This window comes from Gorilla gorilla, chromosome 10 (assembly GCF_029281585.2).
Source record: "Gorilla gorilla gorilla isolate KB3781 chromosome 10, NHGRI_mGorGor1-v2.1_pri, whole genome shotgun sequence".
Lineage (NCBI taxonomy): Eukaryota > Metazoa > Chordata > Mammalia > Primates > Hominidae > Gorilla > Gorilla gorilla.
The window spans coordinates 136,958,474-136,980,428 of NC_073234.2; the positions used below are offsets into that span (position 1 = coordinate 136,958,474).

The window sequence follows — 21,955 nt, forward strand, 5'->3', positions numbered from 1 at the left end:
ACACTCCCCATCCCCCAATCACACTCCCCACCCCCCAATCACACTCCCCACCCCCTGTCACACACCCCAACCCCTCTAATCACATTCCCCATCCCCTAATCACACTCCCCACCCCCATCACACACCCCAACCCCCTAATCACACTCCCAACCCCCTAATCACACTCCCAACCCCCTAATCACACTTCCACCTCCAATCACTCTCCCATCCCCTAATCACATTCCCCACCCCCTCTAATCACACTCCCCACCCCCCAATCACACTCCCCACCCCGTCACACACCCCAACCCCTCTAATCACACTCCCCACCCCAATCACACTCCCCAACCCCTCAATCACACTCCCTATTCCCCTAATCACACTCCCCATCCCCCAATCACACTCCCCACCCCCTCTAATCACACTCCCCATCCCCCTAATCACACTCCCCACTCCCTCTAATCACACTTCTCAACCCCTCTAATCACACTTCTCAACCCCTCTAATCACACTCCCCATCCCCCAATCACACTCCCACCTCCAATCACTCTCCCATCACCCTAATCACACTCCCCACCCCCTCTAATCACACTCCCCACCCCCCTAATCACACTCCCCATCCCCTCTAATCACACTCCCCACCCCCTCTAATCACACTCCCCACCCCCTGTAATCACACTCCCCATCCCCCTCTAATCACACTCCCCATCCCCCTCTAATCACACTCCCCACCCCCCTAATCACACTCCCCATCCCCTCTAATCACACTCCCCATCCCCTCTAATCACACTCCCCACCCCCTCTAATCACACTCCCCACCCCCTGTAATCACACTCCCCACCCCCCTCTAATCACACTCCCCATCCCCTGATCACACTCCCCATCCCCTGATCACACTCCCCATCCGCCAATCACACTCCCCACCCCCTGATCACACTCCCCATCCCCCTGATCACACTCCCCACCGCCCTAATCACACTCGCCACCCCCCAATCACACTTGCCACCCCCTAATCACACTCCCCATCCCCTAATCACACTCCCCACCCCCTAATCACACTCCCCATCCCCTCTAATCACACTCCCCATCCCCCTAATCACACTCCGCACCCCCTAATCACACTGCCCATCCCCTAATCACACTCCCCATCCCCTGATCACACTCCCCATCCCCCGATCACACGCCCCATCCCCCGATCACACTCCCCATCCCCCAATCACACTCCCCACCCCCGATCACACTCCCCATCCCCCAATCACACTCCCCACCCCCCTAATCACACTCGCCACCCCCAATCACACTGCCCATCCCCCTAATCACACTCCCCACCCCAATCACATTCCCCATACCCTCTAATCACACTCCCCACCCCAATCACACTCCCCACCCCCTCTAATCACACTCCCCATCCCCCAATCACACTCCGCACCCCCTAATCACACTGCCCATCCCCTAATCACACTCCCCATCCCCTGATCACACTCCCCATCCCCCAATCACACTCCCCACCCCCCGATCACACTCCCCATCCCCCGATCACACTCCCCACCCCCCAATCACACTCGCCACCCCCTAATCACACTCCCCATCCCCCAATCACACTTCCCACCCCCTAATCACACTCCCCATCCCCCAATCACACTCCCCACCCCCCTAATCACACTCGCCACCCCCCAATCACACTCCCCATCCCCCTAATCACACTGCCCATCCCCCTAATCACACTCCCCACCCCAATCACATTCCCCATCCCCTCTAATCACACTCCCCACCCCAATCACACTCCCCACCCCCTCTAATCACACTCCCCATCCCCCTAATCACACTCCACACCCCCTAATCACACTGTCCATCCCCCTAATCACACTCCCCATCCCCCTAATCACACTCCCCACCCCCTAATCACACTCCCCACCCCAATCACATTCCCCATCCCCTCTAATCACACTCCCCACCCCCAATCACACTCCCCATCCCCTCTAATCACACTCCCCACCCCCCTAATCACACTCCGCACCCCCTAATCACACTGCCCATCCCCCTAATCACTCCCCATCCCCCAATCACACTTCCCACCCCCTAATCACTCCCCATCCCCCAATCACACTCCCCACCCCCCTAATCACACTCGCCACCCCCCAATCACACTCCCCATCCCCCTAATCACACTCCCCATCCCCCAATCACACTCCCCACCCCCCTAATCACACTCGCCACCCCCCAATCACACTCCCCATCCCCCTAATCACACTGCCCATCCCCCTAATCACACTCCCCACCCCAATCACATTCCCCATCCCCTCTAATCACACTCCCCACCCCAATCACACTCCCCACCCCCTCTAATCACACTCCCCATCCCCCTAATCACACTCCACACCCCCTAATCACACTGTCCATCCCCCTAATCACACTCCCCATCCCCCTAATCACACTCCCCACCCCCTAATCACACTCCCCACCCCAATCACACTCCCCACCCCCTCTAATCACACTCCCCATCCCCTCTAATCACACTCCCCACCCCCCTAATCACACTCCGCACCCCCTAATCACACTGCCCATCCCCCTAATCACTCCCCATCCCCCTAATCACACTCCCCACCCCCTCTAATCACACTCCCCATCCCCCTAATCACACTCCCCATCCCCCGATCACACTCCCCATCCCCCAATCACACTCCCCACCCCCTGATCACACTCCCCATCCCCCAATCACACTCCCCACCCCCCAATCACACTCGCCACCCCCTAATCACACTCCCCATCCCCAATCACACTCCCCACCCCCCTAATCACACTCGCCACCCCCCAATCACACTCCCCATCCCCCTAATCACACTCCCCATCCCCCTAATCACACTCCCCATCCCCCTAATCACACTCCCCACCGCCAATCACACTCCCCATCCCCCGATCACACTCCCCATCCCCCAATCACACTCCCCATTCCCCAATCACACTCCCCATCCCCTGATCACACTCCCCATCCCCCTAATCACACTCCCCACCCCCTCTAATTACACTCCCCATCCCTCTAGTCACACTCCCCACCCCCCTGACCACACTCCCCAACTCCTAATCACACTCGCCACCCCCTCTAATCACACTCCCCACCCCCAACCACACTCTGCCACCCCCTAATCACACTCTCCCACCCTCGCCGAATCACACTTGCCCACCCTCACTGCCCTGCTCTCTGCTGACAATAAACAGGTGACATTCCCCATCTGGGACAAAGACAACTAGAAGCAGACCTCCGTTCTCCTTTTGCCCTAAAATGCCATTTTCCTGCATTTCTCAAAGTGCCCGTCTGGAAAAGGCCCAAACCCAGCGTCTCTGAGAGTCCTGGCTCTCACTCAGCTCCTGGCCTCGAGGCCTCCTCCCACTGCTGGGCCTCCTCTCTCCGCCTGCACACTGGGTGCTGGGCTCTGCCTGCCTCTGATGGATGGAATGCTTTGGAATGGGATCATGGCCACGACATGCTCTTCAGCCCCCAGGGGGATGCACGGAGTGGGGACCATCATCTAGCGGTTTCCTTGGCTCCAGCTCCTTTCCTGAGAACCCCAGTTTCAGTGCTGGGAGAATAGTCATCTTTTCTCATAGTCACTAGATCGGTGCCCTCTGGAGTTTAAAAAAGAGGGGCTCCTAGGCATGAAGCAAACCTTGATTTCCTATGAAGAAGGGTTTAGGGGACCTCAGCCCCACCTCTATTCAAGAGAAAGGGACAAAAGATTTTGGAACGAATTACCAATACTTAAAAAGCAAGCTGAGGACGGACAGACCTCATCCACATTTCCTGACATGAGACTTGATTGGTAAAACTCTGAAGTCGGTTTTGACTTTTCAAATCTTTTTGACACCTTCCGAGCCATTCTGCTCGGACACCGTGACCACCTGGGAATCTTTCTAAATTAGGGGAAAAAAATTGAGGGGGCTGCATTTCAGGAGGGAAAGATAAGTCTCCCTTCTTTGTTGCTGAACCCAAGGGAAACCAGCTGGGTGAAAACAAATGCTGATGAAGGAATTCAAATTTTTTATTTATTTATTATTTTTTTTTTCCAAGAGAGGACTGCGGGAAACAAAAATTTGCAAAGAATTGACTTACAAACAGGTTGTCGCCTTCCACCCTTCGCCTTCAAAAGGTTTCAGCCACATGCCTGGGGACATTAAACATACGGTTGCTCAACATTATTTGTTGACAGACTCGGAGCCTCACCAAATTGAGTTAACCAACGTCAGTCCAAAACAAAAGGCAAGGCAGTCACAAGGCATGCAATGCTCCCAGCCTGCAGGTCATCCGTCTACCAGAGGACCTCAGGACCCACTCAGCGGCACCTGGCCTCAGCCCTTCCTCGGAGGTCCAAGTCATCTTCAAGCTGAGTGACCTCAGGAGATGACAACAAAAGGTTTCTCGAGTGTATCTAGAACTCCCAGGTCTCAAGGACTTGAAAAAGTCAAAATGTGAGAGTGGGTGGAAGTGTCTTACAATTTGTTTTTCTCCTGGAAAAAAAAAAAAAATCAATGGAAAAAAAAAAGTCCAATGGTAGGGGGAAGGGGAGAGGAAAGGTAAATTATTTGCAATTTCCAAATAGATTCAGTGGCTGTGAGGGAATGGGGCGTGTCGGCATTACCTTTTCTGGGAAGGCTGCTTTCACTAGAGCCACTGGGAGGGGGGGAAAGATAAATAAAAGATAAATATAAGAGAGATGGCAGTTTAATGATCATTTGGACCATACCTATTCCCTATCAACCTAACTGAAGTTAAAAGAATGTAGTGATGATTGAGATGTTGTCTTAAGTATCAAATGCACAACATATCCACTCAATGCTGTCACTCTTCCATCACTCTTCACAGCTTCAGGATGAGGGGAAGGGGAGATTTCATCTACAAGGGTTGGGGAATGGAAATCCACCAGTCCCCAAACACCTGTATATGTTCGTGCCACCTCATGGGCAGTGACATTGCAGGATGGGGTCACCCATCATTTCGCCAGAAAAATTTAAATGGTGAGGGTAAGACACAGCTTCCTAGGGAAACCTGGGGTTCACTAGTTTAGATAGGGGTCCCCACCTTGGGCCACGAAGGCAAATTCTTTTTCTTTTCTTTTTTTTTTTTTTGAGATGGAGTCTCACTCTGTCGCCCAGGCTGGAGTGCAGTGGCTCAATCTAAGCACACTGTAACCTCTGCCTCCTGGGTTCAAGCAATTCTCCTGCTTCAACCTCCCGATTAGCTGGGACTACAGGCATGCACCACCGCGCCTGGCTAATTTTTGCATTTTTTTAGTAGAGATGGGGTTTCACCATGTTGGCCAGGCCGGTCTCGAACTCCTGATCTCAGATCATCCGCCCGCCTTGGCCTCCCAAAGTGCTGGGATTACAGGCGTGAGCCACCGGCGCCCGGCCAGGCAAATTCTTTTTCTAAGACAAAGCCACACCATGGAGCTTGGAGACTGATGGTTCCCTCTGTCCCACCTCCTGCATTTGGTTTCCAGGCAAAGCCATGTTTTAGGACTCTTAAAACACTTTTTTTGGGGGGGCGGATGGAGTTTCGCTCTTGTTGCCCAGGCTGGAGTGCAGTGGTGTGATCTCAGCTCACTGCAACCTTTGCCTCCTGGGTTCAAGCAATTCTCCTGCCTCAGCCTCCTGAGTAGCTGGGATTACAGGCACACACCACCATGCTCGGCTAATTTTTGTATTTTTAGTAGAGACGGGGTTTCACCATGTTGGTCAGGCTGGTCTTGAACCCCTGACCTCAGATCATCCGCCCGCCTTGGCCTCCCAAAGTGCTGGGATTACAGGCGTGAGCCACCATGCCCAGCGTATAAAACAGTATTTTTAAATGGCCATAACCTTCTTAAGAAAGCTCTCAAGGCTGTAAAGAATGAAGCTGTAGTGAGCTGACAAAGAGCCCTGGCATCTTATCTGGTTCCAGAATTCTCTCCCCAGTGCCTTTTGTCTGCCTTGGCTCCTAAGGCATAAACAATTGGGCCTCGTAGCCAAGTCCCTCTCCCAAGACCAGAAATCAAAGCAGATTAAACAGCCTGCCGCTGCTCCCAGCCCAGTCTGCCCCAAGCCCCCGCTGCCAGCCTGCTTCGGTGAAACCAGATGGGGTGCCCAATCAGGGGAAGGGACAGTAGGCCCCGGTGGGGGAGGGGACCTGCCATTCTTAACGAGGACGTGATATTCCACGTAAGCTCAGTGTGATGCTCAGGGGTCCGGCCAGCACCCTGCCAATCATCATGGGTGGGGGAAGGGAGCTGGGCTCCTAAGGGAACCATGGGGCCCAAATCCACTGAGTTTACAATTGAATTCCCAGGGGGACGGGGTGGTTGTCCAGCAAGTTGCCACAGCCTTTAGAAATCCCAGCCTGACTCCGGCTTTCAGGAATTGCCTGGAAAGTTGTGGGCCTGACTTCCACTAGATTTCTCCATCTCTATTCCACACGTCTGCTCGTGCACAAACTGGCCTGTACTCCAGGACAGGCCAAAGAACAGTTGGCTGGAGCCCCAGACAGCATTGACCCAGACTGTGAGATGACCGCTTGTATCCAAACAGTGCCTTTCTCCTGAACGGCATGGGGCGGCTCCTCCAGACCAGGGTGGGGGCTGGCCTTCCCCAGGTGGGATGGGGATGGTGGGCCACAGAGAGGTGAGGGGAAAAAGTCCACAAAACGATGGTCTCCCATGGAGCCCCAGCCCAGACCCAGGTCTCTGCAGATCTAGGCGTCACGTGTCAATCTGCAGAGGTACACATGCCTCGCAACATCTGACCAACGAACACAACTCCAGGTGGTCTCCGGGAAACCCCCAGACATGCTCCCGCAATGCTGGGACTGTTCAATGTTCAGATACAAAGGCGGCAGCTAATACTTTGCTCATGTATGTGATTCTGTGCAAACCAAGGCCTGAAAACAAGACCAGGAGAGACAGGGGCTTGGTACAGAGCAGGTGCCCTTGTGAGACCTCTCCTTAGATCTATGCAGAGCAACACCTCACTGGGGCAAAAAGCCATCTCAGAAGCAAATCCCAAGAAGAAATGGTGTGGTCTGGCTGCAGAATGGAATATTATTCAGCCATGAAAAGGAATGAAGCTCTGGCACATGCTACAATGTGGATGAACCTGGAAATCATTATGCTACATGAAAGAAACCAGACACAAAAGGCCACATGTTGAATGACTCCATTTACATCAAATGTCCAGAATAGGCAAATCCACAGAGATAGAAAATAGATTAGGGCTAGCCAGGGGAAAGGTGGGGAGACACAGGAAGTGACTGCTTGTGGGTACAAGGTTTCTTTTTGGGGTGATGAAAATGTTCTGGAATTAGTAGTGATCATGACACAATCTTATAAAGATACTAAAACCAATGAATTGTATACTTTGAATGGTAAATTTTAGGGTATATGAATTATATCTCAATTTAAATAAAAGAAAATGAATATTTGAATAGCTGTGTTGAAAAAACAGGAACAAGTAGAACAAGAAATGGGCCTTTTTTGCTCCAAGTCTCTGGGTTTTGTTTGTTTGTTTGTTTTTTAGTATGAGACAAGTCGGGCTCTGTCGCCCAGGATGGAGTGCAGTGGCGTGATCTCGGTTCACTGCAACCTCCGCCTCCCGGGCTCAAACCTCCCTCCCACCACAGCCTCCCAAGTAGCTGGGACTACAGGCGTACACCACCACGCCCAGCTTTTTTGTATTTTTGGTAAAGACACGGTTTCATCATGTTGGCCTGGCTGGTCTCGAACTCCTGACCTCAAGTGATCCACCCACCTCGGCCTCCCAAAGTGCTGGGATTACAGGCATGAGCCACCGCGCCTGGCCCCAAGTCTTCAGTTTTGACCCAGTTTGGGACCTGTCTTACATGCCTGGGGACACGTGATCAAGTCCTAGCACGAGAAAGGCCATGGCAAGTTCAGGCCACTTGTCCTTTTCAGGGGACACTTGTGGAGCGAAGGACACACATCAGTTACCTAAGCCTCCGCCCATGGTCGTAGGACATGGGGTGAGTGAGGGAAACTTGACGTCTGGGTAACTAGCACTGTCCCTGTCAAGGGCAGAGAAAAGCCTCGGCCCCAGGAAACTAGAGACATCCTCAGCAGACATGGAGACTACCTCAGAGACAGTACCCAGGGGGACTCAAGCACTGGCTTCCTCAGGCTTCCTCCCCAGTCAGATCTGGGGTCCCTGGGAGAACATATAGCCAAGACCTGACTTCAGACCAGGACAGGCCCTTCCAAGGTCCACACCCATCCTCCAAACAACAGCGACCAAATCCCCCTAATCCCTCACACCACTTTCTCCACGTGAGAAGGAGGAAGAGGCAGGGTCCCTGAAATCTCACGGTGCTTTCTCAGAGACACTTCCTCTTCCACAAGGGGGTTTTGGCTGCCCCCAACCTGGAGGTGAACAGAAACTCCAGGGCCTCCGGGTGTGGCTCCTACAGGCATTCCCCTGCCCCCCGCCCTGCAGAACCAGGACTGAAGCCAGCTTGAGAGAGGAATCGGGAGGGAGAGGGGAACTGTGGAGGACTTCAGCATGACCTGTCCCACACACCGAGCACCGGCAGAGCTCAGGGGCCGGGCGCGCACGTGAGGAGAGAAGGGAACCTCCTTACCCGCGTCCTGTCCTCGATCTCGTAGATCCGCAGCTGCATGGGCACGTTAAAGCTGTGCAGGATGTTTCCGCCGAACACCAAAGAGTCTACAGGGGTGTAGACGGCATGGATCCAACCTGGGGTGGGAAGGGCAAGGAGAGGATGAGCCGCTGCCCCTGTGGGCTCCCACACCTCACAAGGCTGCAGGGAGGGAGAGCGAGCGTGCAGGAGGGTGCAGGGAGTGGAGAAGAGCAGCCAGGGCCTGGGGCAGTGGTGCCCAGCAATGCCTGCTGCAGAACGCCCAGGCCTGAGCCGCCGAGAGGACTCAGACTTGCAGCCTCGAGCAGCCACTGTCTGGCTCAAGTCAGGAGCTGGGAAGCTGCAGATCAGCCCCCACTTCTTGAGGACCATGATGACAAAAGCTTCCTCTGGGGACCTGGCTGCAATGGCCAGCAGAGAGGCAGGCCCTTTCCCCACCTCCACGCGGGCCACGGAGCCTCGCCTCCCCTCCCAGGTGGCACATGTGTCCAGAGTCTTTCCTCACCATCCCAGAGGGGTCACAAAGGATGGCTGGGAACCATGACGCAGGAGTGACGTCTTGCCAGAGCTGCAGGACCCAAGCACTTTCCTCCGCCCAAGTCCATCTTCTTGTCATCAAACTCCACCCAGGCCCCTTTCCATGTGGTTTCCTTGGTCACACAACGCCTGCATGCCCCCCTCAGCTCTGCCCTCCACTCTGCCCCACAGGCTGCTGGTAAGTCTCTCCTGCAGCTTCTCACAGCTGGGAGCCGCAGTTTTTCATCTCTCCAAGCTCCTAGCCTGGAGCCAGACACAGTCACCATCACAAGGGAAACAGAGGCAGGGCCAGGTGTAGTGGTGCACCTCTGTGATCCCAGCACTTTGGGAGGCTGAGGCGGGAAGATCACTTGAGCTCAGGAGTTTGAGATCAGCCCGGACAATATAGTAATACCTCATCTCTAAAAAAAATTAAATAAATAGCAGGGCATGGTGGTGCACACCTGCGGTCCCAGCTACTCAGGAGGCTGAGGTGGGAGGATCACTTGAGCTCCAGAGGTTGAGGCTTCAGTGAACTGTGATCACACCCCTGCACTCCAGCCTGGGTAACAGAGATGACCATCTCAAAAAGAAAAAAAAAGAAAAAATGATAATAGAGGGCCCACCTTGTGCCAGGCACAGTGGTCTAAGGGCTTTCCAGGCCTTAACTCATTAATTCTCATGAAATCCCTAAAAAGTATATACTATATTCATGGCTGGGCATGGTGGCTCATGCCTGTAATCCCAGCACTTTGGGAGGCCAAGGTGGGCGGATCACCTGAGGTCGGGAGTTTGAGACCAGCCTGACCAACATGGAGAAACCCCGTCTCTATTAAAAATACAAAATTAGCCAGGCGTGTTTGTGCATGCCCGTAATCCCAGCTACTCAGGAGGCTGAGGCAGGGGAATCACTTGAACCCGGGAGGTGAGGTTGCAGTGAGCCGAGATCGCACTATTGCACTCCAGCCTGGGCAACAAGAGTGAAACTCTGTCTCAAAAAAAAAAAAAAGTATATACTATATTCAACCTCAATTTACAGATGAGGGCCAGGCACGGTGGCTCATGCCTATAATCCCAGCACTTTGGAAGACCGAGGCGGGAGGATCACCTAAAGTCAGCAGTTTGAGACCAGCCTGGCCAATATGGTGAAACACCGTCTCCACTAAAAATACAAAAATTAGCCAGGCTTGGTGGCACATGCCTGTAGTCCCAGCTACTTGGGAGGCGGAGGCATGAGAATTGCTTGAACCCGGGAGGTGGAGGTTGCAGTGAGCCAAGATCGCGCCACTGCACTCCAGCCTGGGAGACAGAGCCAAAAACAACAACAAAAATTACCGATGAGGCAAGTGAGGCACAGAAAAATGAAGTCACCTATCAGGATTTTGAGCCCGGGAAGTCAGGCTCCACGTGGTCCATGAAGGCTGGGAGAAAGCCCCTCATTCACTGGGACACACAGCTACTGCATTGCAATTCACAGTGGCCATACTGCAAGTGCTCAGGTGACATGTGTGTGGCTCCTGGCTGCCGGGTCACACAGCGTGGGGCTAGGGGATGGGCAGGAGGAGAATCAACCCCAATTCACAGATGCTGAAACTGAGGGCACAAAGGGGGAAGCCACTTGCTGAACGAGTCACAGCTGGCAAGCGACAGCGGCTCCGTTTTTAGCCAGCACGCTGCACAGCTGCCGCTGCATCAAAGGTTCTGCGCAGGACTGCAAGTCCCGGGGGACAGGCTGGGAAATACAGAGGGGAGGCAAAAGGAGAAACGCACAGAGAAATAAGGACAAGGGCGGACAGAGGCAGAGCAACTCACAGTGAAGGACAGAGGAGGGTCGGCTGGGGGAAGGGTGCAGCAGAGGGAAGGGTGGCGGTGCCCCAAGACCCTGCACCTTGAAGGGCCTGGCCATGGAGGCCGCTGTCCCCTCCTCTCCCAGCCATGCACTTTATTCTTTTGCTCTGAGGAAAATTACAGCGACTGCCTCTGCCCCCCAAGCCCGAGCGGTTCCAGTCTCTGTCCCCCAATGAAACAGGCCAGCCCTGAGTCATGGGTGGTCACCGCTGCTGGGAGCAACGCTCCTGCCTGGAAGACAGCACAGACTGCGAGGCCACCGCTGGCATCCGCAGTGGACACTCAGCCGCTGGCCCTTCCCACCAGGGCAATGCGTGGAACAGAGCTGGCCATCCTCAGGGGAGAGCAAGAGAAAGCTCATCACCAGAAGCCCAGTGCTGCCGGGTACAGGCACGAGGGCTTTGCTTTAGGCAACCTCGTTCTGTGCCTGGCTCCCCGGGTCTCTGGTGTGAGCCATGAAAGACAGCTGCTCTGTGCGGTTGCAAGCGGCCGTCGAGCTCCCCAGCTTCCCACCCCACGACCTTCACCTTCCTCTGCACAGAAGCATGGCTGCCGCCCTGAAAGAGCCTCTGTCTCCACATCTGCTTCAGTCTCCTGCCTCTGCTGCCTGCAGGCTGAACTCAACATTTCCATGTTTCCACCAAGTGGAACCATGCTATTGAATGCTGTTATTGTCGCCATCCCCGTTATCCTAGCAACATTTCCTAAGATTGGGACCCGGGACCACCGGGTCATGTGATGCACAGGCAGGTGCATCTCATATGGCCCCACAAGCCTACCTCCCTCCCTGCAGAAAGCCCAAGTCCAGGGGCTGGGGTTCCATCCTGTCCCCTCCACTCCCCTCCCTTCTGGGGAACTTGGTGAGCAAGTCCTGAATCCATATAAGCAATTGGCATTGGTATCTGTGGTCGTCTCTGTCGATCACGAGGGCTCTGGTAGAGGATGGTGCCCACATGCATACGTCTTTCCCAGCCCTGGACTCTCCCTGTTCTCCTGGCAGGTGCAGAGGCCAATGCACCTGACTTACATCTGTTGCCCTGACACGTGAGGAAAGAGGAACACAGAGGAGAGCTGCTGCTGCGAGGAGGGGGCAGGGGATCTGCACACCCAGACACTCGAGGGATTCTAGAAGCTTTTACCCACTCCCCTTCGCAGCCAGGGCCTCAAGGGTGGGTCAGGCAGCCACCCCTGGATTAGCCGCCACTGCGTCCCTCCCCCAGCTCTGCTCACATCTGCTTCATTATCCACACGCCTCCCTCAGGAAGAAGGAGGTGTGGAAATAACAGCGTTTGTGGGCCCCATCCATACCCCGCCTCCGATGGCCTCTTGACAGCCCAGGAAGCATGAGAGCCGGTGTTCCCAGGCTGCTGCCTGGGCTGGGAACGCTGGCATCTGCCTCCTGCTTCCAGCCAGAGTCATCGACAATATGAAGGCAATAAACAGAGGCTATTCAGGCCAAGCGACCAGGGACAGATGCAGTCATAGATGGGAAGCCAGTGATCCACAAAGCAGCACATTCTCTGGGACCTGAGGGGGCCCAAGAAGGGCAGCGGGGGAAGGTGGGGCTCACCCACAACCTGAGCGTCTGCTCAGGACTCGGAATCCAAAGGCCCCACCCACATCTGCCTCCACCTCTGTGGCTTTAGCAGGAATAAACCTAGAGGTCTCAGAACTGGGCAAGGGACGCCTCACAGACGCCCACAACCCAACCGGACCCTGGCTTCTTTCACCGACATCAGTGAACTCCCTGCGCCGGGCCAGGATCAGGAACGAACCTGTGGCTACTGACATGAAGTAAGGATACTCTCCCTTCAAGGACCTCATAGTTGGGACCAGGGGCCAATTACTTCACACCACCCCGTGTTTAAAAATGGGGATATTTCTTTTGTTGTTGTTTTGTTGGGTTTTTGTTTTTTTGAGACAGAGCCTTACTGTGTCACCCAGGCTGGAGTGCAGTAGTGCCATCTCGGCTCACTGCAACCTCCACCTCCCAGGTTCAAGCCATTCTCCTGCCTCAGCCTCCTGAGTAGCTGGAATCGCAGGCACACAAATTTTTACTAGAGACGAGGTTTTACCATGTTGGCCAAGCCGGTCTCTAACTCCCAGCCTCAGGTGATCCGCCCACCTCAGCCTCCCAAAGTGCTAAGTGCTGGGATTACAGGCGTGAGCCACCGTGCCACGCCAGTACATTCCATGTGACAATCTGAAATGCTGCCTTCCACCTAGAAAAATAGGAAGGTCTGGATTCCCACCTGGCCCTAGCTGGACTGGCTGAGCAGGTACTGCCCAGTTTCCCACGGCCCCAACCCATCCAGTCCCCTTCCCTGCTTTAGACCCATTTGATAGATGGATCGTCTGAGGCCCAACCACGTGACACCATTAAGGAATTTCTTCTCAGACTTGCTGGAGTGTAAGAAATACCTGGGGCTACCATGATATTTGCGTCTTCAGTGGTTCTTTCTAGAATGCAAGGATGGGAAATAACTTTAGGCCAGCCCAAGTCACAGATCCCTGGGTCTTCCCCAGGCACTGCCATCCCCACTTAGATGACAAATAAGGTCCCCATACTGGCCTCTGCCACCCTGGATGCCACCTGGCTGGAAAAGCTGCTCTCAGGAGGGAGGGGATCTGTCTTATGTCCCCTCCAAGGCCCCCCACATCATCTGGCACCAAGTGGGCCCTTAAGAAAATTTGTTAAATGAAGCCGAGACTGGTAGCTCACCCCTGTAATCCCAGCACTTTGGGAGGCCAAGGCAGGCGGATCACTTGAAGTCAGGAGTTTGAAACCAGCCTGGCCAACATGATGAAACCCCGTCTCTACTAAAAATAGCAAAAATTAGCTGGGTGTGGTGGCACACGCCTGTAATCCCAGCTACTCAGGAGGCTGAGGCAGGAGAATCACTTGAACCCAGGAGGTAGAAGTTGCAGTGAGCCAATATTGCGCCATTGCCCTCCAGCCTGGGTGACAGAGCAAGACTCTGCCTCAGGGGGAAAAAAAAAGAAAGTTTGTTAAATGAGCAAATAGTTCTCACATAGTCAAGAGTCAAGAAGGAGGACCAGATCCCAAGTCTCCTGACTCCTAAGCTACTGGAGTTCAAAGTAGGTATATTTAGGAATATGTGTTTTCAAAGTAGGCGCACCTGGGTTCTTGCTCGGACCTGGTCACTGTGAGATCTTGGGCCTTAGGTATTGTCTTTATTTGTTTAAAAAAAAATGGTGTCACATGCCTGTAGTCCCAGCTACCCTAGAGGCTGTGATAGGACGATTGTTTAAGCCCAGGAGGTCAAGACAACACTGCAATGAGCTGTGATCACAACATTGCACTCCAGTCTAGGCACAAGAGCAAGACCATGTCTCTAAAACAAAATTTAAAATTTTTTTTTAGCCGGGCACAGTGGCTCACACCTGTAATCCCAGCACTTGGGGAGGCCGAGGCGGGCCGATCACCTGAGGTCAGGAGTTCAAGACCAGCCTGGGCAACATGGTAAAACCACGTCTCTACTAAAACTACAAAAATTAGCTGGGCGTGGTGGTGCACACTTGTAATCCCAGCTACTCAGGAGGCTGAGGCAGGAGAATCACTTGAACCCAGGAGGCGGAGGTTGCAGTGAGCCGAGATCATGCCATTGCACTCCAGCCTTGGCAACAAGAGCAACACTCTGTCTGAAAAATTAAATAAATTTCTTTTTTTTTTTTGAGACGGAGTCTCGCTCTGTCGCCCAGGCTGGAGTGCAGTGACCTGATCTCCTCTCACTGCAAGCTCTGCCTCCCGGGTTCACGCCATCCTCCGGCCTCAGCCTCCCGAGTAGCTGGTACTACGTAGGCACCCGCCAACACGCCCAGATAATTTTTTTTATATATATATTTTTAGTAGAGACGGGGTTTCACCATGTTAGCCAGGATGGTCTCAATCTCCTGATCTGCCCGCCTTGGCCTCCCAAAGTGCTGGGATTACAGGCGTGAGCCACTGTGCCCAGCCTAAAAAAATTTTTTTTAAAAAAAGGTGGGAGGTCGGGCACGGTGGCTCACACCTGTAATCCCAGCACTTTGGGAGGCCGAGGCGGGTGGATCACGAGGTCAGGAGATTGAAACCATCCTGGCTAACACAGTGAAACCCCGCCTCTACTAAAAATACAAAAAAAGTTAAGCCGGGCGTGGTGGCAGGCGCCTGTAGTCCCAGCTACTCAGGAGGCTGAAGCAGGAGAATGGCGTGAACCCAGGAAGCAGAGCTTGCAGTGAGCTGAGATCGCGCCACTGCACTCCAGACTGGGTGACAGAGGGAGACTCCGTCTCAAAAAAAAAAAAAAAAAAAGTGGGGAATATTACATTTTTCCATAAATGCTTGCAGAGAAGATACATAATGTACATAAAATGTTCACTGGATCAAGCCATGCTACTCTCCAGCCTGGGCAACAAAGTAAGACCCTGACTCAATAAAATAAAATAAAATTTGTAAATGTTCATTGCTTATAACTGTTAACTACAGCTCACCTAGGCTGGCACAGCCAGAGTGGGGAGGCCGAGCCTGCAAATGTGGCCAGGATGCTCCCATAGGCCAGGGTGAGTTGGAGGAAAAAGACATCACCTGGTTCACCCCAGGTACTTAAAGTTTCCAACCTCCTATTCCCCGGGGGTGACTTCCACCTCCAGCTTTCCTTACTGATAATTATAAGGCTAACACCTGGTGACCCCTAAGCACTGTTTACTGTGGCCTTGATGTCCTGACTGTGGCCTTGATGTCCTGACCCTGACGCTGTATTCTCACCTCCTGCCTCATCAAGGTATAGCCAGCTAGGCAGGGCAAGCTCAAACCCCTTTCTCCAGGTCATTCTACTCCTCAGTCACCTTCAACGGTCTTCCTCTTCCAGGCAGCTCTCCTAGGTTACCTAGGAATAAAGCCTGAAGAAAAGCACCACTTAAAATCTTCCTTGGCAGCCGGGCACTATGGCTTATGCCTGTAATCCCAGCACTTTGGGAGGCTGAGGCAGCAGGATCACTTGAGGCCAGGAATTTGAGACCAGGTTGATCAACATGGAAAAACCCCATCTTCACTAAAAACACAAAAGTTAGCCGGGCCCGGTAGCGTACGCTTGTAATCCCAGCTACTCAGGAGGCTGAGGCATGAGAATTGCTTAAACTTGGGAGGTGGAGGTTGCAGTGAGTCTAGATGGTGCCCAGTGCACTCCAGCCTAGGCAACAGGGTGAGACTCTGTCTCAAAAAAATGAAAAAATAATAAATAAATAAATAAATAAATAAATAAATAAATAAATAAGGTCTTCCTTGGATACATAGCTGAATTCTATCAGACATTCAAAGATGACTTGGCAAGGCAGGCAGATCACCTGAGGTCAGGAGTTTGAGACCAGCCTGGGCAACATGGTGAAACCCCATCTCTACTAAAAATACAAAAATTAGCCAGGCGTGGTGGCACATGCCTGTAATCCCAGCTACTTGGGAGGCTGAGGCTGGAGAATCGTTTGAACTTGGGAGGCGGAGGTTACAGTGAGCTGAGATCGCGCCACTGCACTCCAGCTTGGGTAACAAGAGTGAAACTCTGTCTCAAAAAAACAAAACAAAACAAAGATGACTTGGTACCAACCCTGTTGACACTATTCCAAAAGAGAGGGAAAGAGAGAATCCTCTCTGAATCATTCTATGAAGCCAGTATCATCCTAATACCCAAACCAGGAAAGGACATAACAAAAAAGAAAACTAAAGACCAATATCCCTGATTAACATAGATGCAAAAAACCTCAACAAAATACTAGCTAACTAAATCCAACAGCATACCAACAAGATAATCCCTCCATGATCAAGTGGGTTTCATACCAGGGATGGTTTAATATACACATGTCGATAAATGTGATACCACCACGTAAACAGAATTAAAAATTTAAAAATCACATGATCATCTGAATAGACACAGAAAAAGCATTTGACAAAATCCAGCATCCCTTTATGATGAAAGTCTTCCTAAACCATCAGCATCCTATGAGCTTTCAGAGAACTGAAGACTCCATGAACCACGGACTGGGAGGCGTGAGGTCAGTGTGGCAGGAGGAGAGGTGCCTAAGGTCACACCGTGGCAATGAAAACTCAGGTCAGAGGTGGGAAATGCCAGAATTCAATTCTCTGCTTCAATACAGAAAAACTCTCATCCAGGGAGCTGCAAACCCTTCCTGGGTTTCCCAAGACTCTCTCCTCAAAGCCACAAATCAAGTACCACGAATCTCAGATGTGTGTCTGTACATGGCTCAGAGCGTGTGAATGCTGGAGAGAATCCCCAGGCCTGGGGAGGACCTAAAATACTCATCTAGGGGCTGGGCGCGGTGGTTCATGTCTGTAACCCCAGCATTTTGGGAGGCCGAGGCGGGTGGATCACTTGACCCTAGGAGTTCGAGACCTGCCTGGACAACATGGCAAAACCCCGTTGCTACTAAAAATACAAAAATTAGCCAGCATGGTGGCGTGTACCTGTAATCTCAGCTACTAGGGAGGCTGAGGCAGGAGAATCGCTTGAACCCGGGAGGCGGAGGTTGCAGTGAGCCAAGATTGCGCCACCATGCTCCAGCCTGGCGACAGAGCAAGACTCTGTCTCAAAAAAAAAAAAAAAAAAAAAAAAGAAGAGCAGGCGCAGTGGCTCACGCCTGTAATCCCAGCACTTTAGGAGGCCAAGGTGGGCAGATCATGAGGTCAGGAGATCAAGACCATCCTGGCTAACACAGTGAAAACGTGTCTCTACTAAAAACACAAAAAATTAGCCAGGCATGGTGGCGGGTGCCTGTGGTCCCAGCTATTCGGGAAGCTGAGGCAGGAGAATGGCATGAACCCGGGAGGCAGAGCTTGCAGTGAGCCGAGATTGCGCCACTGCACTCCAGCCTGGGCAACAGAGCGAGACTCCGTCTCAAAAAAAAAAAACAAAAACAAACAAAAAAAAATACTAATCTAGGTCAGTGGACCCCAGTCTCTGGTCATTTAGTTTTCACTGGTTGGAAACAGAATGAGAAAAACTATCAAAGTTAAAGTACTTTGATAGTTATTCTGACATTTTATACTTGTAACTTTTTTAGCGTCAGAATAGACCATGGGGTTTGTTGATCTTAACACCCATCTTTAGCAAAATTACAAGTTGGCAACTCTGTATCTGTTCCTAAGTTTTTTTTCACTGGTCCATGAAATCAATGGCTGGGAACCGTTGAACTATGCTGCACCCTCCCTCCCACCCTACCCCACCCCTGTATCTCAGAGGGTGGCAAATTCCAACTGTCCCTTTTCTACTTCCCAAAATTCCAGGGGAAAAAATCCTGGTATCTCAATGCATGACCCTTCAGGCCAGAAGTCTTTGCCAGGACCTAACTGGACTCCCGCTTGCAGCAACTCAAATGCACATTTCCTCTTCCTGCCTTCAATAGACAGCCACGCCCACACCCCTGCTGCCAGGGCTTCTCAAGACCTCCCCCATCTTGCTTAAGTCACCAACATCAACACCCACACCATCCCACACAGGGGAAAAGTGATGAGCCACCTCCCAGCTCTGCATAAGGCCTGGACAGAGAGACTTAAGGCCTGTTAGGCTCAGAGGATGGGGTTGGGAGGGAACTTGAGGGTCCCAGAGTTCAGCTCCACCCCACCGCCATTGTAGAGAGAGCTGAGGTGCAGAGAGGAAGAGACCAGCTAACGTCACAGAGTCAGCAGCAAGGCCAAGAGCCTTCCAGTCATCCTTTGAATCCAGGGCCAATCCAGCAACACCTGCAGAGTGGATTGAGCACAGCTTAGAAGGAGGATACCACCTCCTTCCCGAGTCTCCACTACTCCACATCTGCCAGGGTGTCCCCCATAAACGCTGACCACCAAGTGCAGTTCCCTTCCATCCCAAGCAGGGGTCGGTCCCTTCCCTGAGCCAAGCAGGTCTGAGGACAGACCTGGGGCCATGGTAACAAAGTCATCCCCGCACTAAACCCTGCTACTTCCAAATCCCAAATCTCCCTAATAGGGAAGTCTCCAGGTTCTGCCCAACTTTCTAGAAGCACCCAGGTGTTGGAGGCCCCATCCCCATAGCAGGAACTGCTACTACAACCACCACTACTGCTTGATGTCCAGACCTAAGACCAGTTTCTAGCCCAACTCTCAGAAACATCTTGGTGGCCTTAAAGGATACTCCTATCCTCTGGTCCAAGCTTCCACCCAGTTGTAGATTCTCTGCAAGCACCTTGAGTCATCCATATCTACTTTCTACTTGTATGCCTCCAGTGACAGGGAGCTCACTACCTAACAGAGCAAGTTATTTCAACACCACTCGGCTATACTCCTTTCAGGAGACAATCCTTCAGCTGGCTGACCGCAGTTACCATATGCCTTCACTTCCTCATGTAAAGCAACCCAATTCCTCCTTCAAACGCATCTCACCTGATGTGGTTTCCAGACACACCCACACCCCACTTCAGGTTGATTTAACCTCCAAAGTACAATGACCAAGAGGAACAAAACCTCCTTCCTACAGGCTAGGTGCGGTGGCTCACATCTATAATCCTAGCACTTTGGGAGGCCAAGGAGGGAGAATCCCTTGAGGCCAGGAGTTGGAGACCAGCCGGGACAACATGGCAAAACCCCACCTCTACTAAAAATACAAAAATTAGCTGGGCATGTTGGTACACGTCTGTAATCCCAGCTACTTGGGAGGCTGAGACTTGGGAGGCTGAGACTTGGGAGGCTGACATGAGAACTGCTTGAACCCAGGAGGTGAAGGTTGCAGTGAGCCAAGATCACGCCACTGCACCCTAGCCTGGGTGACAGAGCAAGACTGTCTCAAAAAAAAAAAAAAAAGCACAACTGCTATGTGTGGCCTGACCCCCTCCCTCTACACAGCAGGACTATCACCTCTCTCATCCTAGGTAGAATGCTTCCATTAATACAACCTAAGGGATAATTCCCTGACCCCTAGGTCATCAGCCACATCTACTAGTGACTGAGCCAGGAACCAGCCAAAAGCCCTTAGTCCATCTCCAGTGAACTGGAGGCAAGGAGACCTGAACTCACTCAGCCCTCATGACCACCCTGGGGAAATCTTAATCCTATTTTACAGATGGGAATACCGAGGCACGAAGAAGTGAAGTCACAGCCTCTAAGTGGCCGATCCAGAATTCCACCTGAGGCCATGCACAGCCCTTCCCCAGACCCTGCCTCAGGGCAAACCCACCCCCATTACCCAACACACAATCTCCACAGGAAGTCCTGCACAGGGATTCGAGTCTCCCCTGAGAGGGCCCAAGGCCTTCTCCAAGGGAGAGAGAATTCCAGCCCGTAGGTGGTAGATACAGGTGGGATGTGAGGGGAAAACTGCACGGCTTTTCCCTCCAGCCCACGGCTGGCTCCCCTCCGGGACTGCCAATGGCCTGTCAAACCCACCAGGCCCAGAGCAACCCTCAGGGGGCCTAAAACCCTGGCTCAGGCCGCAGGAGACTCGAGGAGCCCAGAGAGAGCCCCTGGAAACCTACCGGAAGGGATGAAAAATGTGTAGCCCTGCTTCAGCTCAATTCTTTGGCATCGTTCCACACGGTCTCCCAGAAAGATGTCACTCTGTTTGCCTGACAGCACCCACTCCTCGTACAGCGCCAAATTGTGCAGCGTTGGAGGAATCAGCCAAAAAATCTTGGGAGAAAACACAGGCAGTCAGCTGGAGACCCAGGCCCAGACAAGACCCAGAGAGAGGGCCCCACCTGCCTGGTGGAAGGGGAGGGGGCGAGACAAGCTGTGTGTGGGGTGGGGGGTGTGGAGAGATGGCAGATCCATCCCTCTGGACTCTCTGCAAGGCCAGGTCCCTAGAGCCTCTAGGGAGGCAGGGAGGGCTGTGCCCACCTTCAGGGAACCTCCATTCCTGCTGAAATCCCAGGATGGGAGTACTTCCTGGACTGGGTGGGACATGCTTTCTCCCGAACCACAGGCTTGTCTAGGAGGTGGGGGAAGGAGAGGAAGGGAATTTCCTAAGTTGTAAGATAAAATAGCCCAGTAAATAAACCCAGCTTGTGCATACTTTGGAGGAGGAGGAAAAACATCTGGAATCAAGTGGGTTGACTTCCTCCCAGAATTTCTTCCAACACGTTCAGTTAAAACAAACGCACATGCAGACCCAGCCAAACAGGGTGGCACAGGCGTATTTTCAAGAAGCACCCACCTCCATCAAGGACACCCACATCCCCACGTGGACACGCAACAAAAGCAGACACAGGGAGCACCCTTAGCATTCTGTCCCCAGTGCAAAATGTTCCTAGAGGCAGGTGGTGCTGGCAACTAGACTTTGAAGTAAAAAGGTCCCAGGGCAGGAGCTGAGATGACAGCCAGAGAAGATGAATGCTGGACGTTCTCGAGCCAAACCCAAGCTTCAAATCTGGCCCAAGGGGCTTTGAACACCAGACTGGGTGAGTGGAGCAGGCCTGCATGGGTGACTAGATGCGATGTAAAAGGGCTGAACTTGACCTTGCCCTCCAGAAGGAGGAGGTGGTTCTAGGGAAAGAAGCGACCCTGGGCCAGGAGCCATGGCCCACGCCTACAATCCCAGCACTTTGGAAGGCCAAGATGAGAGGATCACGTCAGCCCAGGACTTTGAGAACAAGTCCCAGCTACTTGAGAGCTGAGGTGGGAAGATCGCTTGAGCCCAGGAGGTGGAGGCTACAGCGAGCTGTGATTTCGCCACTGCACTCCACCCTGGGTGACAGAGCAAGACCCTATCTCTTAAAAAAATAATAATTAAAAAAAAAAAAGCCGGGCACGGTGGCTCACGCCTGTAATCCCAGCACTTTGGGAGGCCAAGGCGGGCGGATCACGAGGTCAGGAGATCAAGACCATCCTGGCTAACACGGTGAAACCCCGTCTCTACTAAAAATACAAAAAATTAGCAGGGCGTGGTACCAGGCACTTGTAGTCCCAGCTACTCAGGAGGCTGAGGCAGGAGAATGGCGTGAACCCAGGAGGCAGAGCTT

The 21,955-nt window shown here is 52.8% G+C and overlaps 1 protein-coding gene across 13 annotated transcripts in view; it reads right to left on the reverse strand.

Annotated features, from left to right (window-relative positions):
• The window catches only part of KDM2B (lysine demethylase 2B), a 156,332-nt gene that overhangs the window by 86,324 nt on the left and 48,053 nt on the right, over positions 1-21,955 (reverse strand). For 7 of the 13 annotated variants that reach the window (XM_031000898.3, XM_031000895.3, XM_031000897.3 and 4 more), the window contains 2 exons: positions 20,474-20,627; positions 8,597-8,712 (listed from right to left, as the gene is read on the reverse strand). In XM_031000898.3, the coding sequence (XP_030856758.1) occupies positions 8,597-8,712; positions 20,474-20,627 (270 nt within the window). Of the gene's footprint in view, positions 1-8,596; positions 8,713-18,650; positions 18,729-20,473; positions 20,628-21,955 lie in introns of all 13 variants that reach the window. The other 6 variants (XM_063694421.1, XM_063694423.1, XM_063694422.1 and 3 more) reach the window with 1 other exon arrangement.